This window comes from Muntiacus reevesi, chromosome 18, assembly GCF_963930625.1.
Source record: "Muntiacus reevesi chromosome 18, mMunRee1.1, whole genome shotgun sequence".
NCBI lineage: Eukaryota > Metazoa > Chordata > Mammalia > Artiodactyla > Cervidae > Muntiacus > Muntiacus reevesi.
The window spans coordinates 14,914,920-14,932,356 of record NC_089266.1 but is presented as its reverse complement, the minus strand read 5'-3'; the positions used below and the strand labels follow the sequence as shown (position 1 = coordinate 14,932,356).

Genomic DNA, 17,437 nt, shown 5'->3' with positions numbered 1-17,437 from the left:
CAGCTGAAAACACAATTTGTAAAATAAATGAAATACTGAAAATTATTTGATTAATCCCAAAGAAGACTGGAAAGAAAAAACAGAATATTTATATATTTTTTTAGTATGGAACAAGCAAAATGAAAGACTTAAATCAACTGTATCAGTAATTACATTAAATTTAAATGGACCAAATAATTCTGTTAAAAGGCAGAAACCATCAGACTGGATTATAAAAGCAAGACCCAATAATATGCCATGTGCACGAAAGGTTATTTAAAGACACAGACTCAAAGTGAAAGAGTAGAAAAATATATACCCTATAAATGTGGAGCATAAGAAAGCTGGAGTGAGTATATTCATGTGAGGAGGAGTGGACTTCAAGACAAGGAGTATTACCAGAGGGGTATTTGATAAACATAAAAGGACCAGTTCATCAAAAGATAAAATAATACTAAATGTGCATGAACATAATAGTGAAGTTTCAAAATACATGAATCAAAACTAATTTGAATCAAAAACTAATAGAACTAAAGAGCTACATAGACAAATAATTATAGTTGGAGATTTTAACTTCTCTGTCTCAATAACCGTTAGCACAAATAGACAGAAAATTAGTAAGTATATAAAAGATTTTAACAACACTGTCAACCAATTTGACCCAGTTGGCATTTATAGAATACTGTCAATAACTGCATAATACACATTCTTTTCAAGTGCACAAGGATTGTATCTGGGCCACAAAATAAGTCTGAATTAAAAAACTAAAATCTTACAGAAAATGTTCTCTGAGATAATGGAATTTAGTTAGAAATAAATACACAGAAAATCCCCAGATATTTAGGAATTTAGCTGTGCACTTCTAAACAACCCATGAGACAAGGAAGAAACCACAGAGGAAATTATAAAAACTTCAAACTGAGTAGTAAAAAGTCAGTGATTAAGTTTATGACTTAATAAGCTAGAAAAAAATGAGGAAAATAAACCCAGAGTAAGCAGAAAGAAATAATAAAAAGCAAGAGCTGCAATTAGTGAAATAGAAAAAAAATTAATATTTTTAAAAATTAAAATTTATAGCAATAAATTCAACAACTTAAATTGGGCAAATTCTGTAAGAAACACAACTTACACAAAAGTGACTCAAAAGGAAAGAAAAAAATCTGAATAGCTCCTATCTGTTTAATTTATAGCTCTTACCTATTTAAGTTCAAATGAAAAAAAACCTCTAAAAAGAAAACTCCAGACTCAAATGGTTTTATTACTGAGCTGTATCCAGCATTTAAAGAAGAAATAATATAAATAAGTGTTTTCAGAAAATGAAGGAGAAGAGAACACTTCTCAGTTTGTTTTATTAGACAAGCGTACTGCTGAAACCAACATATGGTAAGGACCATACAAGAAAAGAAAATTACAGGCAAGAATTCCTCATGACCATAATAGCAAAATCCTGGGAAAAACAAAATAGCAAATTGATTAGTTCTACTTGATCAGGAATATAATGTTTAACATTTGAAAGTTAATTAGTGTGACTCATCATACTAGCAGAATAAATGAGAAAATCTATGTCTTTATATAAACATATATTTATAATCTCAATAAATGCAGAAAAATAAAATTACAATTAATAGTAAAAACGGTCTGCAAACTAGGAATAGAAGGAAACTTAGTCTCATAAAGGACAACTCCAAAACATATACAATGAAATGTTAAATACATTTCCCCTTTTATCAGGAACTTGGTGACTTACTTTCAGAATTCCTCAGTGGTCCAAGCTAGCACAGTTAAGAAAACAAACAAGCAAAAATAAATAAATAAAAATAAAATAAAATACAGATTGTCCTGGAAAAAATAAAAATAAATAAAAAAAAATAAAATTAGCACAGAGATAAACACTCTAAAAATAAAAAAAAAAAGAAAACAAGCAAACAGTATGAAGACTGGAAAGGAAGAAGTAAAACTTGCTTTATTTGCTAATGAGCTTGTTTACTGAAACACTCTATTGAACCTACAAAAGAAAAGAAAAACCTACTAGAATTTGTAAATGTAGAGCTATCATTGATATGGTCAATATGTGATATCTATTGGGTTTATTTTGGATGACATCACCAACCCTATGGACATGAGTTTGAGCAAGCTCTGGGAGCTGGTGATGGAGTTGGAGTTGCAGCCTGCCGTGCTGCAGTCGGACACAACTGAGTGACTGAACTGAACTGCATTGTGTTCAATTCAGCTGAAAAGTGAAATTTAAAAAGTAGTATGGCAGTTTTAAAACATGGCTGCAAATTCTTTGACATTCCTCCCATCCAGAGTTAGGGTGTGTTATCTCCTTGCCTCGAATCTTAGCAAGCTTGTGACTGCTTCAACCAAGAAAATATGACAGAATGATGCTGTGTATAGTTGAGGCTAGGTTATAAATGGCCATGCTGCTCCCATCTCATCTACTGAAACACTTGTGTTTGGGAGATGCATTGCCATGTCGTGGGCTTCCCTGGTGGCTCAGTAATAAAGAATCCGCCTGCTAATACAGAAAATGCCAGTTCAGTTCCTGAGTCAGGAAGATCCCCTGGAGAAGGAAATGACAACCCACTCCAATATTCTTGCCTGGGAAATCCCATGGACAGAGGATCCTGGCGAGCCCATGAAGTCGAAAAAGAGTCAGACACAACTCGGCAACCAAACAACAACAATCACCATGTGAAAAGACTGCCTACTTTGAGTTTATCAAGAAGTACAGACCACATGTAGCAGCCATATTTATGTAAGTTTTCCAGTTGACTGTTATAGTCAATCAAGTCATTCTGGCCCTGATACCAAACATGTGAGTTTTTGTTGCAGATGATTCCATTTCCCAGCCATTTGAGTAACAGCTTTTTGGTGCACCAGTAGATAACTGGAGCAAATACTATTTTCTATAGAATCAAAATGCCTAAGAATAAATTTAACAAAAGGTGTGTCAAGAGTTCCACTATGAGAACTACAAAACATGCAAAGCAAAATTAAAGAAGTTAGTAAATGGAAGAGATATGCCATGTTTGTAGATTGGAGTTTTTCCCCAAACTGGTCTATAGATTCAACATAATCCCAATCTAAATCCCAGCAGGATTTTTTTTTATTTACAACTTTCAGAAATTCAAAGAACCATGAATAGCCAAAGCAGTCTTAAAAAAAAAAAAAAAGAATTGGAAGACCAACAGTTATAGGCCAACAGTACTGGTTTCAAGGCTTAATATAGAGCTCTAGAAATCATGACAGGTAGTAATGTGTTAGTAAATGTTTAACAATCAGCCCAGGGATAGGGGCCTGATTTGACCATAAAAAAGTTAACAGTCAGCTCTCATGAACCAACTTGAGCTAGCTCTAGCACTCCACTGACAGAGTGGTATGCCGACAAGGAGAGAGAAATAGATCAATGGAACACAGTGGAGAATCCAAAGATAAGCCCACAATATGGAGTCAGTTGACCTTCTTCAAAGATGCAAAGATAATTTGGAAAAAAGAATTTTTTGTCATCAAATGATGCTACAACAACTGGATACCAGTATGGGAAAAAATGAATCTCAATCCTTTCTTGCATCATACACGAAAATTAACTTGAGATCGTATCCAAAATATAAAAGTGATATCTCTAAAGCTAATAGAAAAAACTTAGAGTATCTTCACAAACTTGGGGTAGGTAAAGATTTCTTAGATCCTAAAAATCGTTAATCATGTAAGAAAAAATTAATAAATTGGACTTCATCAAAATTTTTAATGTCTGCTCAACATAAGATACTACTAAGAAAAAGGAAAAGAAAATCACAAAGGGGAAGAAAATAAGTCACTCTCTGTGTCATGTGTGTATGCGACATAGCTTATATCCATGGTATTTAAAGAATTTCAGTAACTTATTGAAGAAAGGATAAAGCAGTTCTGAAATGGACAAAAGATTTAGTGCTTCACAAAAGAAGATATATATAAATAGCCTACCAGCACATAAAAAGGTATTTGCCATCATTAGCCATCAGGCAAATACAAATTAAAATCACAATGAGATAGCACTTTACACACACCACAATGGTTAAAATTTTAAAAGTTGAGCATCAAATGTTGATGAGGTACACAGCTAGAACCGTTACATTATCACTGGTGGGAGTTTAAAGTGGTACAACTACTTTGGAAAACTAGTTGGCAGTTCCTTATAAAGTTAAATATGAATCTGCCTTATGACCAAGCAATTCTAATTCTTATGACCAAGCAATTTCAAGCAAAATACGTTTTAGGTAAATGTATTTACCCAAAAGAAATGAAAACGTATATCTACAAAAAGACTATGCAAGAATGTTTATATCAAAGATTATTCATAGTTGTTAAGAACTGGAAATACCCCCAAAGATCCTTCAACAAAAGCATACATAAACAAATTGTATATTCATTTGATGCATATTAAGTGAATTCTTAATATGCTTCTTAGTAATAAAAGGAACAAATTAATAGTACATTTCAACAATGTATTGATAAGATGAATCTCAAAAACTTTATGTTAATCATAAGAAGCAAGTATAGTCAATGGTGATGTGAATCAGAACAGTGGTGCCTGTTGAGCACTGGACCTCTGGGGTGATGGAGATGTTCTATCTTTGCTCAGGATGTTAGTTACAAGGGTATATGTGTTTGTCAGAACTCACCAATGTGTACAGTTTAGATCTTCACAATGAACTGTATTAGTTATATATTAATTTTTATCACAATAGTTTTTAAAATAGGGAATATTTTAAGGTAACTGGAATTTTCTTTCCAGGAAGGTTCAGTAGAAACAGCTTCTATTTAAATTCAGGAGCTACATTTCAACTTATATATTTTTCTTTAAAAAATGAGAGTCAACATTTTTCACATTTCTTTAAGGTTCTACAAGTGTGGTGACTAAAACACAAACACAGATACATATAAAACAAATGTTTCAAAGTTTCTTGATAAACTTTTGCTTCGGCCATCAAGATAAAACGAAAGGTGATACTTATTTGTTATCACAACTAGAAGGAAGTGCAGGTAAAGTGCAGCTTTTTTGAAGAAAAAATGTTGTCTTATGTGAGCCTTCTTTTCATCTTTGAGAATCCCTATATAATACACGAGTAATATTAATACAGTAGAATCTCATGCACTAGGATCCAGTTTTGCCTTTAGTTCTAGCTGTCCCCTCTTCTCTTGCAGTCTCTTTAATTCTTATTTCTCTCAGGTATCTAGGGAGAATCTTAGAACAGGACTACTAAGGAAGACAGTTCAAGTATATATTAAGCATATATGTACGTGAGGGCAGTGGGGCATCCCTGATGAGTACATATGTACAGGGAATTTAAAACAAGAGTTAACGGGCTTCGGAGACCTTTCCAGAGACTTGTCAGCCAGAACAGTGGCTCCTAAGCATCAGTCCATTTAAAGTTTTCATTGGTTCATGACAAAATAAGTAAATAGAAACAGCCTAGAATTTGTGTGGATGTAAAACACAGATGCAGTTTTGCATAGACATATATGTAAAAGTTAGATAATATCCCTCTTCTTCTAATGCTAAAATATTTTTTAGTCTATGAAATAATGGTAGTAGTTGTACTGTACATGTTCTTACATGGCAAATTATGAACCAGATCCTTCATTGATCCCCAATTTTTTAAAAATTTTCATTGATAAAATCTTTTAAAAGCTACTGAGTCAGAGTATGTATTTAAATATACAAAGTTTGAAATAAGCAAGCATTCTTGTAAGGCTGGTTGCATTTGAAAGGCAAAGTCTAAAGATTACTAAGGTCTCACTTCTTAAATTTATAATTGAGAGACTTCATCATTTAGCAAAAGAAAAGGAAATTTTTTAGGTTTAAGTGAGTCACAGTTTTTAAAAAAGAAATGATATATTGTCTAGTCATGGGATGAATATTATAGTCTACTGGGAATTTATGGAAATGAAAATTTAATTTAATTAGCATTTGAGTTATTTCATTCATTAGGATGTTGAGATGATAATTTAGAGCATGTTCTTGATCTTGATGCTTGAAATGTTTTCCCAAAGAAAATTTCAACAGATGCGTGCATTATCATCAGCCTTTTTCTCCACTTGATGATCACGGCTTTCTTACGAAGGAGCCTGGGTGAAGTTAAAGGAGGTCTGACTGAAGTGGTGGAGACAGTGGTGTGCTTGTAAATTTTAACAACCAGCTGTAGGAAGGAGGGCTTGTAACATTTGCGGTTAAGAGTTAGACACAACTTAGCGACTAAACAACAACAAATTGTGTAAATAAATAGTCCCACTTGGACCAATTTGAAGCTACCAGTTGCTTAACAACAAACTCCTGAAAATATTTCAGTGGATTCTCCTGAACCAGCACAGGATGGCTCCAGCACACCACGGGGTGGGGTTGGTGATGGTACTCACTAACTGAGGACAGCTGTAATGTATCTGCCAAGCAGATTGCAATAAAGACATGATTTTGCTTAAAGGAGCCAAGGTCTCAAAGTCAAGAACTTAAGAACCCCCCATTTGCTGGGTAAATTCCAATTTGTTCCAACCAGCTCCTCTCTCTTCCTAAATTCTTTTTACTCCCTAAAGGAACCGTGTATTTTCTTAGCTCTACATCATCTAGATGACATTTCATTAATAATCATTGTTAATAGAGCTGAAATCCATCATTTCTCTTCCTAAAGTCACCAGATGAAAGTAATACTTGAAACTTCATAATTTGAGAACTGATTTATAAGTACTTAAGCTATTGAAATTAAATTTCTTTATGTAAATCTAGTACTTTAGGGGGGAAATATAGTGTTGTATTAATCATGCAAAAAATCTGCATACAATTTGAAAGAAAAATATATAGAGTTTTGATTGGTTTTGACTCTTTCAAAGACTAACAGACCCAATGTGGTACCAGAGTCCACAGACTTCCTTCTGTCCCCATCTTCACCTTCTTTTTCTTCCTCACATGTTTCCTGCTTCAATCATCCCATGACTTCTCTCTTTCTTCCCCCCTGCTTTCCTCTTTTCAGAACCTCTAAGTTCAGTTCAGTCACTCAGTTGTGTCTGACTCTGCAGCCCCATGGACTGCAGCACACTAGGCTTTCCTGTCCATCACCAGCTCCTGGAGCTTACTCAAACTCATGTCCATCAAGTCGGTGATGCCATCCAACTATCGCATCCTCTGTAGTCCCCTTCTCCTCCTGCCTTCAGTCTTTCCCAGCATCAGGGTCTTTTCTAATGAGTCAGCTCTTCGCATCAGGTAGCCAAAGTATTGGAGCTTCAGCTTCAGCATCAGTCCTTCCAATGAACATTCAGGACTGATTTCCTTTAGGATGGACTGGTTGGATCTCCTGCAGTCCAAGGGACTCTCAAGAGTCTTCTACAACACCACAGTTCAAAAGCATCAATTCTTCGGTACTGAGCTTTCTCTATAGTTCAACTCTCACATCCATACATGACTACTGGAAAAACAATAGCCTTGACTAGATGGACCTTTGTTGGCAAAGTAATGTCTCTGCTTTTTCGTATGCTGTCTAGGTTGGTCATAGCTTTTCTTCCAAGGAACAAGTGTCTTTTAATTTCATGGCTGCGGTCACCATCTGCAGTGATTTTGAAGCCCAAGAAAATAAAGTCTGTCACTGTTTCCACTGTTTCTCCCCCATTTGCCATGAAATGATGGGACCGGATGCCATGATCTTAGTTTTCTGAATGTTGAGTTTTAAGCCAGCTTTTTCACTCTCCCCTTTCACTTTCATCAAGGGGCTCTTTAGTTCTTCACTTTCTGCCATAAGGGTGGTGTCATCTGCATATCTGAGGTTATTGATATTTCTTCCAGCAGTCTTGATTCCAGCTTGTGCTTCATCCAGACCAGCATTTCGTGTGATGTACTCTGCATATAAGTTAAATAAGCAGGGTGACAATATACAGCCTTGACGTACTCCTTTTCCTATTTGGAACCAGTCTGTTGTTCTGTGTCCAATTCTAACTGCTGCTTCTTGACCTGCATACAGATTTCTCAGGAGTCCTCCTGCCTTAGAACCTGTGAAGGCCCTGCCAACTAGGAACTGTCACTTGTTCTTTGCAATTCATTTATACTGCAATGTTCATTCAGTCTGGAGATTTTTTAATCTCTAATTATTCAATATTGTTTGAGAATCAGTAAGCATTTCATGGGAGTAGAAGCCTGAAATCTTACCAGATCTTCTTCTATAGTCCAGCCAGCCCTAAAGATGAGCTGATTTTGTCAATTAGGGTAGTATAAAGTCCAGGAGGGAACAGGAAACAAAAGGGGCAGATAGTTGTCTTTTCTACATGACTCCTGCCCTGGGAAAATCACATTGAGGGTCTGGTCTCATTGAAGCTGCTTCAGATGTAGTCTAGGAAGCTTCTAGTTCTGTGAGATCTCAGAATCCAGCCTGCCTAGTGTAGGTCTGTCTACTGGCTGGGATTCCTTTTCTCTGTCCCTCCATCTCTTCCATCCCACTGCATATTCATATATAATCCTATATACTGCTTTGTACTTCAGATTAAACTTTTTACTTATTTGTTTATTTTTGGCAGTTCCGAGAGGAACATGTGATATTGTTCTCTCTAAGACTGTCAGAAGGGTTGGAAAAAAACATTCTTTTCCGGCTTTTTCAAGTGTGTGAGAAAAATGAATTTACGTGTGCAGATTCTCATACATGCAGTGCTCAGACTGTCTCATAGCTGATAACATGGGAGAAATGTTGATGATGATACATGTGCTTTATAGATTATTCATGTGACAAATGTGTTCATACCTGGTGAAAAACAAAATGAACTCACTAAATGAATTATTCCGTGTCTTTATAATAAATTATGTGCGCTGAGCATTCACTAAACACACAGAGACCTTTTTAAATTTTTTCTTCCAAATAGATACATGATCAAAGACCCAAAAAGAGCTCACTTATATACTTGGTAATTATTTAGTAATTTGTTTCTTTCTGTCTCAGAGAGAAAAATTCCAGATGAAGATTTCATCATCTTAATTGATGGATTAAATGAAGCAGAATTTCACAAACCGGATTATGGGGATACAATTGTATCATTTCTAAGTAAAATGATTGGAAAATTTCCTTCCTGGCTCAAACTAATTGTAACAGTTAGAACCAGTTTACAGGTATGTGTTTGTTTCCTTTTGGACCCATAAATCATTTCCCTTGGAAAGTGCTTAAGCTGAAAAAGTTTAGGTCCTTGTACCCTTAGTAGTGAGCTTTTCTAAATCTCTGCCATGTTTTAGAGTACTGGCAAGAGTAATTCCTGAAGAGAATATTCTGAGAGTAAGTGGTACAGTCTAGAGAGACCGTTTTCAGTATTTGACTGTCTTAGCTCAAATTCCCATTCCCATTGCTCTGGGTAAGTTTTAATAAAGTGTCCCTCAAAATAGCATGAAAAGAAAGTCCATTTTTCTAGGCTTTGTCCTGAGGATAGCAAAGCAAATAGATCCTCTAACATGTTTACTGTTTGACGTTTGTTTTATATTTTTTATCATTTAATGCTAGGCAAAATCCAGTTCAGTGTATAGCATAGAGTCAGATTTTCGAGTTCTTCCTTCTAGTTCTCAACTTTTCATAGCATGAAGATGCACTTTCTTCTGTATATACCTTTTTCTAAGAAATACTGGCACTATTCAGGCTTTATATTAAATTTAGTACCCCTGGGAGATAACTTTTTTAATTACCTTTTCTGTTTACTCACTGATCACTCATTTTATGGCCTGGAATAATGACTAGGAGGAATGTTGGAACTGAATCTGTAGACACATGGGCTAAGGATAAATGAAATGACTCCACCTTCTCTACTGTTCACAGTATATCTGAGTTGATATTTTCCATTCTTTACATATTCACACTTGGTTTGAAACAGGGTTTCTCAATTTTTTTTCCCCCAAACCATAGCTTCTTTTGATGAGCATTAAAATCTCACATTGGGACTTCCCTGGTGGTCCAGTGGCTAAGACTGCACGTTCCCAATTCATGGGGGCCCAGGTTCAATCCCCTAGTCTGGGAACTAGTTCCCATATGCTGCAACTAAGAGTTCATCTGCAACTATGCTGCACCTGCCACACCTAAAGATCCCATGTGCGGCAACAAAGATCAAAGGTCCTGAGTGATGGAGCTAAGACCTGGCACAACCAAATAAATAAATTTTTTAAATATAATAAAAATTTAAAATAAAATCTCACATTATATATCCATCCCACTATTTTGATGCAACACCCTTATATCAGTAGTCAACATACAGAAAATAGCCTCAATGCCCTCCTTTTCCCCTCTCTCAGGCACTTAGTATTTTTCCTGCAGATTGACCAGTTAAGGTCAATCTGCCTTCCTTGATCAGAAACTGTACTTCTAATCCTGACCATGAACTTGCAAATATTCATTATTAAGATCTTAAAGTAATTTGAGTTAAATTAAAATAAATCAACATAAATGCATCTTTATAACTAAAAGTTATGTAATCTACCATTATTGGTCAGTAGCTTGATTGTTAAAAGATGAAGGGTGAATAAAATAAACTTCCAGGAACACAGTCTGACTAGTTTTACTAAATATACACTTAGATAATATCTTTGCTTATATTTTTACATTATGCCATGTGCAATCTCAAAAGATGTTTTAAGTATGACTTGGTAGACCAGATGACTAACTTTTTGGCTGTGCCAAAGAATGGGAAAAGTATTATGTTTGAAAAGTCAGTATCTTCATAAATCAAGGCCAGCAATAACTTTTCAGATACTTCATTCACTTCAACTCATAACCTTTTTTTCTCTTTCTTTTTTAGTTTTTAAATTATGAAAGTATGATAATGCATTTACAGGAGACTTGGAAAATACAGAACAAGGTTACATATAGTTCCACTATATATTACAATTATTTTAAGTAGCTAAATTAACCAGTAACTTTTTAAAATTATTTTTATTTAGCTCTGAAAATGAAATAATTCACAAATCTTTCAAAATGAACCCTCATAATTGATCATTCATTATTTCCACAAACATTTATTAAGTATATCAAGTGTAAAAGCTTATTTCTAAGAACTGAGAATAGGACAGTGAGCAAGATGGACAGTATTCCTGCCCTCATAAAGCTTATTTTCTAGTGAGGAACACAAATAATAAGACAAATTAGCATATGTTAAAATTTAGGCAGTGTTAGTGCTATGAAGATAGATAAAACAGTGAAGAGATAAATGGGGATGACAGTTATTTTACATAGAACAGATAGGAAAGGCCTCTCCAAGGAGCCTTGTAATGTGATGAAATCTGATTTACCTTTTTAAAAGATTTCTTTGGCTCCTGGCTATGTAAATAATAAAATGTAGGGGATCAAGAATGGAAGCAGAAGTGTAGGTGAAAGGTGATAGCTTAGACTAGCATGGGAACAGCGGAGATCTTATGAAGTGGTCATATTTGGGCTGTATTTTGAAGAAGACGGTGATGGGCTGAATGTGGACATAAGCAAGAGAAGAGCTTCATGGATGAATTGTGGGGTTTTGGTGAGCAATTGGGTAGATGCTGGTTTGAGGAAAAGATCTAAATAGTTCCTTCTCAGCAGAGATCCTGTGAAGTGGTCATATTTGGAGTATATTTTAAAGAAGATGATGATGGGCTGCATGTGGATGTAAGCATGAGAGGAGGTTCAAGGATGAATTGTGGGATTTTGGTGAGCAATTGAGTAGAGGCTGGTTTGAGGAAAAGATCTAGATAGTTCCTCCTATTTGATGGTAGGATCAGTGGTGATACTGTTTATTGACATGGGAAGGTTTGTAGTGGGGGAAGTTTTCATAGTTCTGATTTGGTCACAGTAAGTTTGTCTATGAAACATCCAAGTGGCAATGTTGAGTTAGTGGATATATAAGAAGAGAGCCCAGGAGAAATGACCAAGCTGGGGATATAAAATCAGGCATCACTCATGTATAGACTATATTTAGAACCATGGGATCCAGCTATTCTAGGGAGTGAAGGTAGCCAGATAAGAGGAAGAATGGAGACGGGAGCCCTGGGTGAACCGAGAAATGAGACAGGACCCAGCAGAAGAGGCTGAGTAGGAGTGGCCAGTGTGCTGAAAGGAAAATGAGGGGAATGTGCTGTGAAAGCAAGCTGCAGGAAGGGACTTGAGAAGCGAGACGTGATCACCTGTGTCAGAGACTGCTGAGAGGTTGAGGAGGATGAGAAATGAACCTCCATTATTCAGGAAGGTGCAGATGACTGATCATCTTAACAAGGACCATTCCAGTGAAGTGATGAGATCGAAGCCTGATTGCAGCAAATGGAGGAGAGAGTGGGAAAGGGAGGAATGAAATACAGTAAGCAGAGAAAACTTTTCTGTTAAGTTTTGCTAAACATGGGATCAAAGATACAGTAGTTAGAGGGAGGAATATTGAGTCCCATGTCTGTGTGATCCAGGAGAGAAGAAGAAATTGCTGCAGGAGAGGGAATGGATACTTACAGGAGCAGAGTCTGTAAGCAGATAAGAAAAGATGGATTCCAGAGCAAGAGAGTCACCCCAAAGCCCTGTCACCTTCCCCCAATATAATTTCCAAGCAGATCACCAGGGTGCCAGGCTTCCCACTGTTAAAAGATTTTTCCTTTGGGGTGAGGCATTCCAAAAGACCCCCATTAAAATAAAGTCATTTTATACTTATGGCTGATTCACATTGTTATATGGCAGAAACCAACACAACATTGTAAAGCAATTATCCTCCAATTAAAAATAAATTTTAAAATAATTTTAAAAAATAACGAGGGATAAAAAGTCAAATTCTGTATGACATTTTTTGAGTCTTTTGGCATTCTGTTTTCTGTTTTAGGAATGTTAGAATATTGACCATCCAGTCGCTCCTAAAATACCCTTTATGAAGACTCATAAAAGTTATTTTAAGTCTTAATTTTAGGGAAAGTTGTGTCCCTTTTAGGCAACTACTACTGTTTTAATCCTTAGACACTAATACGTCATCATATTTCCCTCTTTTTTTTGGCCACTCAGAAGTTCAGAATAAATTTGTGGACCTTGCAGTTTATCACAAGAGTTAGGGGAAACTGAAGGTCTTTCTGTCTCTCTGTCTGTCTCTCTCCATCTGTTTTAGGAAATTACCAAGCTGCTGCCTTTCCATAGGATTTTCCTGGATCGACTAGAAGAGAATGAAGCCATAGACCAGGATCTGCAGGCCTACATCCTGCACCGGATACACAGCAGCTCAGAGATCCAGAATAACATTTCTCTTAATGGCAAAATGGACAATACTACATTTGGCAAACTCAGCTCTCATCTCAAGACCCTCAGCCAAGGGTCCTATCTGTACCTGAAACTCACATTTGACCTCATAGAGAAAGGCTACCTAGTGTTAAAGAGCTCTAGCTACAAAGTAGTTCCTGTTTCGCTCTCTGAGGTTTATTTACTCCAGTGCAATATGAAGTTCCCAACCCAGTCTTCCTTTGACCGGGTGATGCCTCTCCTGAATGTGGCAGTGGCATCTCTCCACCCACTGACTGATGAACATATCTTCCAAGCCATCAATGCTGGCAGCATCGAAGGCACACTAGAATGGGAGGATTTTCAGCAGAGAATGGAGAACCTCTCAATGTTCCTAATCAAGCGCAGAGACATGACTCGTATGTTTGTACACCCTTCTTTTCGAGAGTGGCTCATCTGGAGAGAAGAAGGCGAGAAAACCAAATTTCTCTGTGATCCCAGGTAAGCCATAGATCGGTAATAAGCAATTGTGAGCCTGTTTTGTATTTACTGCATGGAGCGTGGGAATTGGAAGCAGTGAGAAGTGGTCTTCATGGAACATTTCACATAAAGGAGACATCACCTCTGTTTCTTCTTAACATAAGGCTATGATGACGTTAACTTGTTTTGTCACAATTTTACTTCCATAAGACTCAAAATCTGCATAGATGTTTAGAATGCTCCCTACCTTCCCGTATTTTTCTAAATAATTTTCTCTGATTCCCCGTTCAGAGAAGTCCCCTATAGGGATCACAGGCTATAATTTAACCTTTCAACAAACTCCCTTAGTGCTTTTCAGAAAGATTTGATACACTGTTCACCTCTTTGACTCAGAGCAGAATTCTTTTAAAATTGTGATTGCCCATTTAAAAGCCAGGCCATTGTTAAAGTCACCAGCGACTGACCTCATTAGAGCCCAAGCTGGTCCTAAGATTTACGCTGGAAAATGGGATCTTAAACCTTATATCTGAGAAAGACTGGAAGAGATCAGCTCATCTAGCCACTCTACCTTTAGATAAATTAAGTGTTATTATCCCCAGTTTACTATAAAGGCCTTAAAATGCTGAATCACTTGCAAAAAGGCATAAAGGTAACAGGGGGGAGAAAGAAAGAGGGGCTAGAAGAGGAATAACAAGTGGATCATAGGTACGGCTCCTCTCCTGCCCCCTACTCCCACGGCAGATGTCACTGACTTACCTCAGTACTCTTTCCCGATGCGCTTGACTGTGACTTAAGAATCTTTCTCAGTTCTGCAAACCACACTCCATATGAGACTATTTCCCATCCTCTTGGGTAGAACCTAGATCTCTAGCATCCTAATGAGGTGTGCTTTCTACTCCTCCCCACACATAATTCTTTCAAAGAAAAGAATTATTCCTTTAATTAAGTCGATGTTATCAAAAGCAGGTGTAGTCTTGATTTCCTAGAAACGAAGAAGACACCAACAACATAGCTGCCAAATACAGAGCTTATTCTGGCTCAGAAAGAAGATAGGCCACATTTGACTTCTTCTGACTCATCAGAGAGGCTGACCATCTTTGTCTATTCTGGGGTTTTGTTGTTAACTCCTGGGGCATGTTCTTCACCCTTGTTAGAGACACCTGTGCTTGTGGGCACTCTCAGCCTACTTCCTGCCGACTCATTAGAAAATTAGTTCCAGATTCTGGTGATGATATTAAGCCAGGCAGATTTTGTGCTATCTTCCCTAAGAGTTAAACTTGTTAAAGAAACATTCTGTAGTGGAAAGAACATGAACTTTTGAGTCAGATGACTTGCTTAATAAGTCCTACCTTTTCTAGGAACTGTGTGACCTTTGGAAAATTATATAATGTTTCTGAGACAGTTTTCTTACCTACCTAAAAGGAATAATAATTCCTAGAACTGTTGAGAATTAAGTGAGGTCATGTAGCATAACGCTTAGACTTGTGCACAGTACAAAGAATGGGGTTGGCGAATGTTCTTTGTCTTCCCTTTGTGAAGCTGCACACCTCAGATTGGGGCTTAAACCCACGTGCTGGGACTTGAACATGGCCAAAACCCAGTCTTCCAACTGAGATCACACACTTGATTTCAGGACTTAATGAAGCTCAGGTTCTTGATGTCTCATCACAGAAGGAATTCAGTGAGAGACAAAGTGATAGTTAAGAAGTAGATTTATTTAAAAAGAAACACACTTCACAGACAGTGTGGGCCACCTCAGAAGGTGAGAGTGGCCTTGAAATGTGGTGTGCTTAGTTTTTATGGGCTGAGTAATTTTATAGGGTAATGAATGGGAGGATCATTCCAACTGTTTGGAGGAAGGGGTGGAGATTTCTAGGAACTAGGCCACCACCCACATTTTGGTCTCTGACGGTCAGCCTTGGAACTGTCTTGGCGCTCATGGTTATATCATTTAGCTTGCTGACATGTTGCAGTGGGCAGTACGAAGGATTAAAGTCTAGTGGAAGTCGACTTGTCTGCCATCTTAGACCCGTTTGGTTCTAATCAGCTTGTCATGTCCTTGGGCCATGTCTTCTTTCAGAGACTGTGCCCTGCCCCCCTCCCCTCCTATTTCATGTGCAGCAGTAGGCCTTTCAGGTTTCCTTTAACTAAATCCCTGTGGCTAACTGGATAGGTTGCAACAGTCTTCTGCTATTAGTATTTGGGGGCACAAGATTTTAAAAAAAGAAAAAACTGAGTCTGAGTTCTCTATGAATTGTATGTGATTCCCAAGAGGATTTTATTGTAAATCCTGCTAGTACTGCTGCTGATGTTAATACAGAGTTGGCAATGACATATTTAAGAAAAAGAGACCAATCTAGAATTGCCTAATCAACACTGAAATCAGTTTCCAGAGGAACTTTGCTGGTTGATCTGCTCTCTCATTCTGGAACATCTCAAGGGATTGAAAATTGAGGTCCAAGGCAACCAGACTAACCCTGAATTCAGAGTATCCTTACAACAGATAAAAACCCTCAGGCTCCCAAAGGAGAAAAGATGGTATATATGCAGCCACATCATGGCTTCCAGGCTTACCTTCTCAACGTTGTTTATTAACTAGGATCACTTTGGCAAGACGCTGATGCACTGGGACAAGAAGAGCAAACACGTCTAACTTCAAATGCTGTGTAGTCTATTCCCTGGTGATTGGGTAACACTCAAGAAAGACTTCTGAGGGATCATCATATATCCCTTAATGGCAGAGAGTAAACAGGACCAGGAGTTATCAAAAAAGCTTCCTTACATCTTTCATCTCAGTTGGAATTCAGCCTTCTGTGCAGCACTGTCTGGCACCAGCTTTGTTACTAAGTTATTGATCTCAGAGCTTGAGGCCCCCTGGGTCAATGAGATGGAAATTCACTAAGAATTTGATGTCACCGGCAAAGCCCAGGCTGGCCTTTCAAAGAAGCTGGCTCTAATTGCTTCCCGTTGTTGGGGAGTCTGGTTAGCAGGACTCTTCTCCACCCAGGGTTTGCCTGGGAGGCCCTCAGCCTCTACTTCCTGTATATTATTTCCTGCTCTGTTCTCTTTCTCTCCAGCTTCTCTCTGGAGCATTTCAGTAGACCAGGGAAGGCTAGCTCAGTGCCTGTGAAATCACAATAAATAGTGCAATGCCTGACAAACTCTGCGTATGGAGAACTTTCAGAAGCTACAGAACGTCTCTTCTGGTCCGTTTTTCTGGGCTTTCAACACTCACTTCTTCACCCTGAATTTGTTGACCTTATTAGGGAATTAGTCACAGATGAGAATATTCTACTGATGCCAAAAAGTAGTTGACCTTCATCAGAAGTAGGCCACCCAGGGCAATCCTTTCTGCTAAGTGAAGAGAGTCAGTAATCTGAGGATGGTGCTAGAAGAGGAAGTAGCAGAGCTGGAGGTCAGTGCTTCAGCTGAGATAGGGTTTTCCTTATTTTAATTATCAGACTGCCTATTGTCCCAGAATCAGGGCACACAATTAACATGCCGGAAAGAATGACCTAAAGTTGCATACGCATCTGACTGCCACAGAAAGAGATGAGTTATGAATGCCTTTTCTTGGCTTGGTAATAGGGTAAGGGTATTTGTATATATACACATGTTTATGTTTCCCAAACTGTAAGCAAATTATAGTGCAAAATATTTTATTACATCAAAACTTGGAAGAGTTTAGGTTTGCATTCTAGATAGAACTTTGCCCCTTGAAGCACTCAGAAGCCTCAGACTGCACCACTTTATTCTGCCTTCTGTTTCCTACTGTTCATCAC

General features: G+C 37.4%; 1 protein-coding gene across 3 annotated transcripts in view; it reads left to right on the top strand.

Annotated features, from left to right (window-relative positions):
• Window positions 1–17,437, top strand: part of TANC2 (tetratricopeptide repeat, ankyrin repeat and coiled-coil containing 2) — a 373,034-nt gene that overhangs the window by 301,595 nt on the left and 54,002 nt on the right. For all 3 annotated transcript variants that reach the window (XM_065909779.1, XM_065909778.1, XM_065909776.1), the window contains 2 exons: window positions 8,934–9,100; window positions 13,069–13,676. In XM_065909779.1, coding sequence (XP_065765851.1) covers window positions 8,934–9,100; window positions 13,069–13,676 — 775 coding nt within the window. The remainder of the gene's footprint in view (window positions 1–8,933; window positions 9,101–13,068; window positions 13,677–17,437) is intronic.